At 44.4% G+C, this 9047-nt stretch overlaps 1 protein-coding gene across 1 annotated transcript; it reads right to left on the bottom strand.

Annotated features, from left to right (window-relative positions):
* Nucleotides 1–588: 588 nt before the first annotated feature.
* On the bottom strand, nucleotides 589–8835 carry LPAR3 (lysophosphatidic acid receptor 3). Its single transcript, XM_068406896.1, has 2 exons — nucleotides 8100–8835; nucleotides 589–938 (listed from the first exon to the last, which is right to left on the bottom strand). Exons 1-2 carry the CDS (start codon nucleotides 8833–8835, stop codon nucleotides 589–591), a joined length of 1086 nt encoding a protein of 361 aa, XP_068262997.1.
* Between the last annotated feature and the right edge of the window lie 212 nt (nucleotides 8836–9047).

Here is a 9047-nt window from a genome sequence, read left to right as displayed (position 1 = left end):
TGGTCTGGGCTTCCCATCACAGCCAGGTTTCTGGCATAGCTTTAATAAACCATCAAACTACCTATTTTGAAAGCAAGATAAGGAGGAGGAAGAGAGCAGGTAAGCATGAACTATTTCATGAACTTCATAAACCAAGAAAACAGGTCACAATTCTGTCCAACCAAGCTGATGATCCTCCCTCAAGATGCACAGAAACTGTTCAAAGCATAAATACTCAATGAATGCCAAGCCTGCACAGTGAGGCAGGTTTACTCTCTCTGTAGGAGCTTAAGCAGGGTCTCACTACATTGCTTATATTTTGTTTCCATGCACAAGTCGTCTCTGAGATGTATTTATTCCATTCACATGAAAAAACAATTTCATGTACTTAAAAGAAAAAAAGGAGAAAGACAGCAGCACAGAAAGTTTTCTTCATTACAAAGTGTTTTTCCATCAGGCAATTATTTATAAGAACTTTTGTTAACACTGGAGTTTAGGCTCTGGAACAAAGTGGATATATTGTTTACTAGCTTTGCCAGTCAATCTTCTCTTACGAAACCTCTCCCCTTCCCCCTCTCCTTTTCCAGCCAAGTCGGTCCCTTGAATAGCTCAGGAGTTTCCTTTGTCACTAAGATCTCCTTTTCCACAAATTGTCCCTTGAATAATGCCGTCTTCGATGTAGTGCCCCGAGGTATCCGTGCTCTTGCAGAGAACTGTCGAGGGGATCCGTGATGAGTGTCTGTCCTGGCTCTTGTCCTCAGAGGAGCAGCAAATCATCCTCTTCATGGTACCCCACATCTCATCATCTTTGTATGAATAAATTATGGGATTCATGACAGAGTTCAATAGGGCCAGGAGAAGAAACCATCTTTTAACATTCTGAATCCCACAGTAGGTGCAGTTCAGACCATCGAGCAGCAGGACAACCAGGCCAGGGGTCCAGCAGACAACAAAGGCACCTAGAAATAAAGGAGACCAAAAGAAAAAAAAAAAAAGACTTAAAACTGCTAGGGGTTTGGCGGGGTTTTGCATCTTACAAGATGATTGTGTTCATCAAAATTCTACACAGAAATGATAAAAGCAGGAGAGGGCAAAATTCTAATGACAGTAGCAAAATTATATCTACTACAGCTTCTCTGCCAATCCCTAAGCACAAGGCAGGGCAGCTCTCAGAAGGCTGCAGGGAGCAAGAATCCAGCTGCTGACAGCATCAGCTCAAACATAAGTGAGGAAAGGTCATCACAACAGTGATTTGTCCATGCTGACAAATAAACAAGAGCTCTGGAGCATTAACAAGCAGAGAACTGGCGCTCTAAACACAGAGTTCCTCCCTTCATCTCTCTCTCGTATGCTGAAGGAGAAGATACCAGGTGGCCCACTTCCACCGCTGCCACAGTATGATTCAAAGAAGAGACATGTCTTCTGCCACACTACTGCTGACTCTGCAGAGCTATGGGCACGTTGCCCAATTCATAAAACAAGAGTCACATAATGTAAACACATCCTGGCTGGAAACCCCACAGCTAGTGTAGGATGCACGCCGTTGTCTGCGACACACAAGCACTGCCGGTTCCCCAGCTGGAGCAGCAGCTCACCTCCCTCCACAGCTCCCTCCCAGGCTGTGCGTGCTGGGTACTTGAGACCCAACAATTCAGATCCAGGAAACAAATTTGATTGTAAATTAAAAGAAAGAAACAAATAAATGAGTTAGCAAAGATGAACCAAAGGATGTAGCAGTCAGGGCAAAGAAACGAAGCAAATAACAGAATAAAGAGGAAAAAAAAAAAAGACAAAAAGGATAAGGAAGTTAGAGTGCAGTGATGGGGGAACAAGAAAGCTCTGCAAGAGAGGCTTCTCCCCAAAACATAGCAAGAAACCACAGGACAAGCCCAGGAGCAGCAGAGCTGTCCTCATGTTCCAGCCACGAGGCAGGTATGACAACAGCCCCTGGGAGGAAGAAGTGAGACACAAGGTGATAATAAAAGCTGAAAGGGACAAAGTAGGACAACACACTCCTCTGCTACCAGCCCCTCAAAAAAAAAAAAAAAAAAAGAAAGAGGGAATAAGGGAGAAGAGATCTTAGAGTGAAGACAACATGAAGAAAGCATAAATCCCACAGTATTGTGTTTGCATCTTTCCATGTTACCACACATCCCCACCATCAAGGCACAGGTGTGGGCAGGACTGGTGGGGAGGGGGAACATCACAACCAAACGCAGCCCTCGACCATGAGCTTGGGAGGGGCCCTGAGCTGCCCCATGTGCCCTCCTGCCCCCTCCAGCACCGCCAGTCATCCATCTCCTCAAGCCCTAGGAAGAAGTAGCCATATGCATGATAATACTAACTTAGCACAAGCCACAATTGCTGTCTGACATACAGAAATAGAAAATTACAACTCTGCACAACAGTCGCAGTTTGAACAACGTACTGAGGAAATTCCAATCGTTTATAACAGAGTTTCCCCTTTTTTGGGCTTAGAAAAAATAATCAAACAAATAAGGATGATAGCAGCTACATGCTGAAATGCTCTCCTAGGGGTGTTGGTATCTATTCAACAACTTTGGTAGCGAAAGCAAGTCCAGCTCATTTTTTTAAAGCTGGTCTTGCCATATCTGAGCTGTGCAAGCAGGGAGGGCAGCGCGGCTCACAGCAGGACCAGGGCAGCGCCGGAGCCAGGACTCGGCGGCACCTCGGGCATCCCATCCGCTGGGCTGTGCACACGGGCTGGTTTCAGCAGCACTGGATGCTTCTCCCCATCAAGGGTTTTAATGGACACTGTGCCCATCTAATGGGCAGGCCATAATGGTATATAAAGTGAATTCATGTGACTTAGTAAGCATTAGGATTGCTGAAAAATGTATCCAGGACAAAGTATCACAGATCTTGCTGCAAATCTATGCTCCTGCAGTCCAGACAAAATTCAGCCAACTGATTTACTATGTTCCAGGCAATACTGTACAGAATAGAAAAGCATAAGACCACCTCCATCAGAAACTGCACTTTCTACTCTGCTGTACCAAGATTTTTGTGATACTAAGTACTAATTTCACAGTGTTAGTTTTGAGATACTAGTTAACATCAGTAACACTCCTTGAGATACTAGTTAACATCAGTAACACTCCTCCACTGGCATCAGGAGCTGCAAAGCTGCTACCACACCACTTGTTTTCTCTGGTCAGTCTCTATACTACACACTGGTTTGGCTCCAGCATGCTGACTAAGCAATTGTGACACCAACTGTCTCTTACAGTCTACAATGGAGAAAACACTGTACTGATTTATTGCCCTGGGGTTCACCAGCAAATCCCACCCGTTTTAACAAGCACTGGAACCAGACTACCCAGACTACAATACTGTGTCTAGTTGAGTGTCTTGTTAAGTATTTGGACAGAGAGCTTTCACTAGCCACCAAAGGTCACTGGCAAAGTCACCAACACACCAGTTCCATGCAGAAATTATGACAGTAACAAACCCTCCTTAGAAAAAGCACTGAAAGCATTTTGACTACTTGTACCACAAAGCTTGCAAGGTCCAACCCTTCTTTCATGGAAGTCAGCAGGAGAGGAAACAGACCCTAAAGCCACGTTTAACCAAAGACACAGAAACCTCTCCTTCAAACAAAACCCCAAGACTGCAGACAGGATTAGTCCGTGAACTCCCAGTATATATCCCTGTCTACCTCTACAGGCAAAACCCTAAAAGGTTTCAGTGGCAAAAGTAAGGGAATCATAGAATCGTTTTGGTTGGAAAGGACCTTTAAGATCATCGAGTCCAACTGTTAACCCAGCACAAGAAGATAAAAGACATCTGCAGACATCTCTCTGCACATTTCCCCTGCCCCACAACTGCAGACAAGGACAGGGGACAACGCAGTGACAATGTCGGAGTTACTGGCTAATGCTTTCGTGGGGCTGTTGCTTTGACTCCATCAAAAATACATTTTGCTGTGTATGGAGACAACACAAGAGATTCACACCCTGCTCTCAGCTCCGCAGAGATGACAGTGAGGCATGGCTCAGGCTCGCAGCCTTGCTCGGATTTTGCTATTTTTACCGCAGAGCTTTCAGAGGGAACCATGGTTAAGCATAAATATATACCTTTGTCTCGGCCCTTTGGAGATTTTCTTGTTTGCAGACATTTTATCTGGTAGGAGCTCCTCTCCCTGACAAAGTGCCACACTCCAAAAAGCACTTAATTTCTTGGAATCCCTAAAATTCACAGAAGTGACATGAAATATAGCCTGGCTGCAACATGGATCAGAAGAACAGCTCTGAGTCTTCCCACCAGATTATGGGACATCAGGTGTCACAATGCCTCAAGGTTAGTTTGAGGATTTTCCATTAGATTTAAACATGGATTATTTTATTGTTGATTACATCATCTCTGCTTGAAAATGAATTCTTGTGTACCTGGAAGCACTACTAATGCTTTGGCAGCATCATGTCATAAAACTGCACATCAAAGCTGTCCCTGAACATGCCAATGCTGAGGAAAAAAGTGCAGTAGCTTCCAGTTGCCTTTGCCACATGTGCGCCCGACTTAAAACAGCAAGTTACCAATTAAACTATAAATTCACTGAAACTGAAAATCATCTACCCCAAAGCTGCTATTTCAGCAGGAATCTCACTGCCAAGTTCAAATGAGCTACCACATACACACCACCTGAAAATCACATACCTGCAGTCACCCTTCTTCAGAGCTAGAGTCACAGACTTAGCTAGGACTATGCCACAAGGTCAGACTAAGAGGATTTTAGCCCCTTTTGCTAGGTTTCACATTTTCCAGTTTCAACGAGATAACTTCCTGCGGTTTAGCACGCCAAAGGGAAAGCCTTGCTCCTATCCTGTGATGGACCATTTCAGGGGTTATGGTAGAAAAAGGCAGATGACAGGGACCTGATCCCAGCCTCTGGAAGGGGCCATCCAAGCCCAAAGCATGGTGCAAAAAGCCACCTGCAGCTATGATCACCGTGAATCCATGAGGTCACACTGAAACCCCGATTCCCCCAGCTCTTAACTGTAGAACCACAGGAGAAGAACACCCAGAGAACAGTGATGTTCTGCTGGAGGGGCAGCCAGCCACAGGCCCAGCCTCCCCAAGAAGGGAGGTGGAGGCAGACGGGAGGAACAGCATGCCAGCAGCACCCAGCTACATGCAGCTTCCTTCCACACAGCAGCGGGGCAGCAGATTTTGTCCTGAACCTCCCATGAAACCAACAGAGCACGTTGGGTTAACGAGAACTCTGGTTCTCATTATGCTTCATCCAGCAACAGAGCATCTTGGAATTGCTTTTAGTTAAGATCTGTGCTGGTTTAGACTGTATCAGGCATGTACTCCAAAGGGTTTTCAGATGTTCTGGAACAAGCCATTAAAAATAACTGCCTTGGGCAAAATCCACATGCTGCGTATAGCTGCAGGTTGTTGCATCAGTGGACGTAAGCAGAATTTTGGAGGAATCACTTTGATCACTTGGTGACTCCTTCGGTAACTGGAAAGCCCAGAAAATGTGCTATTCAGTTTCTAATACATTTTGCACAGTGTGCATGAATGACTTGGCCAGGAATGCACATTTCAAACTGTTTTAAAAAATAAATTATCATTCCTAGAAATACATGTTTATAAAAAGCCTCTCCGAGTCAAAATTTGGAGAATTGACATGAATATGCCAAGATACACTTCCTCTGACACAGGAGTCTGGGGTAGATCTTGCATACAGCAACACATGCACTAACTCGACTTATGTGGAAGCAGGCTCTGTTTTGGTTTTGTTTCTGACTGACAAAGTAAATATACAAAACTACAATCTCTAAAGTAGCACTCAGACTTTCTAAGTTAAATTTGCCCGGCCCAGCACACAATACCATTAAATGCTTTGCCTGAATTATAGTTTAATCCGGTGGCTGAAAAGCCTTATTCTGCGAGTAAGAGAAAGGTAACACCGATCTTTAAATCGGCCCACAGTCCTAAGGCCCCTCTCCCTAGTAAAAGAAAGAATAAGTTGGAAATGAAGTTTAAAGTGGGTTTTATTTCCACACAGCAGCACAGCCATGGTGAGCACTGAAGACCTGCCACAGGCTAAAGGGCCATGAGGGATGTGCAAATGGCACCCACCGTCACTGTCCTTCCAGCTCCAATGTCCTCCCCGGCACGCAGACCACCTCTCTGCTCCGACCTGCAAATATGGTACAGGTGGCACCAAGAGCTAACAGTGTTATTCCAACACTCACTCGGCACCCTCCAACTTCAGTTTATACAGAACTAAAGTAATATTAACTATATAAATATACATACACATTAGACAAGGCTATGCATGATGATTTATTTTTATGTGACTTCCCAAAAAGCAGCCTGCAGTTCTGCCTTCAATAGAAATGCCCAGAGAGCTGCTTTTTAAAAGTGCCTTTCTTTTTTGTCTCTTTCCAATGCAGCAGTTAACTACAGTCTACCTGGTGTTTATGCATTAGGGCAGGATCATATTTGGAACAATTCAGAGTTTTTCTGCAGGGATTTTCTCCTTCCAGGTGGATGGCTTAAGTTTCACTGCACAAGAGCTTCAGGTGGGGCAAAAGATCGAATCTGGCCCCTGCAAGTCAAGGCGGGGACAGGAACAACCACGACATTGTCTCTCTATAGGTGCCATAAAATCAAGGGGAAAAAAGGAAGGACAACTGGGGAGGTATTTAGAAGGGAAAGACTCTGGCAGTGGACAAGCCAACTTCAGAAGACACAGGAGTGAGAACCTTGTACTTGCTTGAACCATCAGTCCATTTTCTTTTCCAAGGTCAGGCACTGTAACGTTTAACTGATCTCAGCTTCTAAACCATCATTTGGTAGACAAAGGCATTGTGTACTACAGCACTATTATTTCACGGGAGGGAAAAAAAAAAAAAAAAAAAAAAAAGAGAGAACCAGATACTAGACTGTGCAAACAGCATCCATAGATTGCAAAGGGCAGAAAGTGTCCTCAGCCTGAACTTCCTACCCCGGCAACTCCTACCTCCATGAAAAGTGACACTTTTCGCCCAGAGCTCTCTACTACTACCATGCTGCAGTCCAACACAACTGTGTCCCAGGTATACATGGACACCAGCTTTCCCAAAAGCTCCAGCTTTCTTGTGCTGGCTCATAGAACATCAGAACAGTTGTCAGAAAAGTAAAGCCATATTTGTGGTTTTAGAGTCCCCCACCACCCAAGCCCAGCTTCACAAGTGTCCCGGTGTCCCCACAGTCCCACACCACAGCAAGCTGCAGGAGCCACACTCGCGTGATGCCTGGCTTCCAGAAAACATCTCGCTCAGATTCAAATCTTCCTGGGGAAAATTGACAGCTACAGCTAGCATTTTGTTCCAACAATCAATCATCCGCTCTGTGCATCTCTAATTCAATAAGCAGCTACATCACAACTAGCTGATGAACTGATCTAAGCTGCCCAAATATCAACAGTGTCTCTAGGGCAGAATCCAGGTCAAATCTCATGTTATGACCTAGAGATCCAAGGCCATACTGTATCATCAGCTGAAAGTATTTTGCACTATGTAATCTTCACAGAATGAAGGTGAACTCTCCCCTTGCAAAGCAAATCTCTGTCAAAGTCACAGACCCACCAGGCATCCTCTCCCTTTGGCAGGGAAGGTACATTTCCCAGGGGAAGAAGTTCATATGTTTAGGAAACAGCCAAAACGAAGAAGTGCAAAGAAAACTATCCACATCCAGCCATAGGATTTATGGCCTTGTGCAGATATTAAAGAACATTATTTTGAAAATGTTCTACTAGGTAGTAGTGAATCTTCACAAGCCTTCCTCCAAAGTGATTTTGTATTCTCCCCCCACCCCCCAAAAAAAAACTGTAGATAATTTGTGGTTTGTAACAAGCTGCCTACAAAATAGAGACACTTTTCTACTCTGTGTTGACCAGTCCTCTACTTTGCATTTCTGTATGGTGCAACACTTATTTCACTATCTAAAGCACAAAGAAGTCTAAATGCCTCCAACACTTAAAAGTTTGGTAAGTGTTAAAAAAAAACAAACACCAAACCAAGCATCCAAGCAAAACCAAACCAACACACAAACCCATTCATTGGCACTGCTAGCCTTGCACACCATGATTTGCAGTCTCTTACCTAAGAGAGTCATGACAGTTTTCATAAGCTTCACAGGAGTTCTCCTACGGCTAATCGATCCACTAGTGTGCGAAGACAAGACGTTAGTTTTCCTCTGGACGTACATGTAGATTCTTATGTAAACCACCACCATAATGAAGAAGACGACTAGGTTTAAGACACTCCAGAACACCAGGTAACTTCTGCTGTAAATAGGTGCCAGGGATGAGCAGGCAGTAATGTCACAGAGGCAGTTCCAACCCAGGGAAGGAACAGCACCCATGAAAATAGCAATGGCCCAAATTGATATCATTAAAAAGGTGACTCTCTTCTTCGTGAGATTACTGTGGATCTTCATCCGCATTATCGACATGTGCCGCTCAACAGCTATGACGAGGAGATTCACCAGGGAAGCTGTCAGGCTGGTGTCCAGAAGACCCTGACGCAAAAACCAGCGGTTAACAGTTAATGTCTTAGACACTGGGCCGGTGTTGAACATCAAGAAGACATAGGCAATTCCAGCAAAAAAGTCTGCAGCAGCTAAGTTGGCCAGGAGATAGTAAAAGGGAAAATGAAACCTCTTGTTCTTGACCACAGCTGCTATGACGAGTGAATTTGAAATGAAAATGAAGAGGCAGAAAAATGTCCCAAAACACAGAACAACAATAAGCTTTGGCCCTGTCCACTCATCTACTGTGTCAGTGTTTGTCTTGTTATAGAAAAAGTCCATGCGCTTATCATAGTAGCATTCGTTCATCCTGGATTAAAGCCACTGCATCCTAGGAAGGGTGGAAGGAAAAAAAGAAAGAAGGATTAAAAATCAACTATTGGTCCTTGCTTCAATCACCATGCCCAACAGCTATTTTGGGGAGGGGGAGGGGATGGGACAGGGACATGGGAGGGTACATATTTGGAGGCCTTAAGTAAAAATTCGTATTGTACAGAGTTAATGCAGAAGAAGATATTCTG

The sequence above is a fragment of the Nyctibius grandis genome, chromosome 8 (genome assembly GCF_013368605.1).
Source record: "Nyctibius grandis isolate bNycGra1 chromosome 8, bNycGra1.pri, whole genome shotgun sequence".
Lineage (NCBI taxonomy): Eukaryota > Metazoa > Chordata > Aves > Nyctibiiformes > Nyctibiidae > Nyctibius > Nyctibius grandis.
The sequence above is the reverse complement of the archived record's forward strand: the minus strand, read 5'-3'. Positions and strand labels throughout refer to the sequence as shown.

Bases quoted from the DNA above. Each gene is read 5' to 3' on its own strand.
- LPAR3 (XM_068406896.1), bottom strand. From the start codon at position 8,835: ATGAACGAATGCTACTATGATAAGCGCATGGACTTTTTCTATAACAAG. The intron at 939-8,099 runs GTAAGAGACTGC...CTTTATTTCTAG, and splicing joins AACTGTCATGACTCTCTTAG to GTGCCTTTGTTGTCTGCTGG.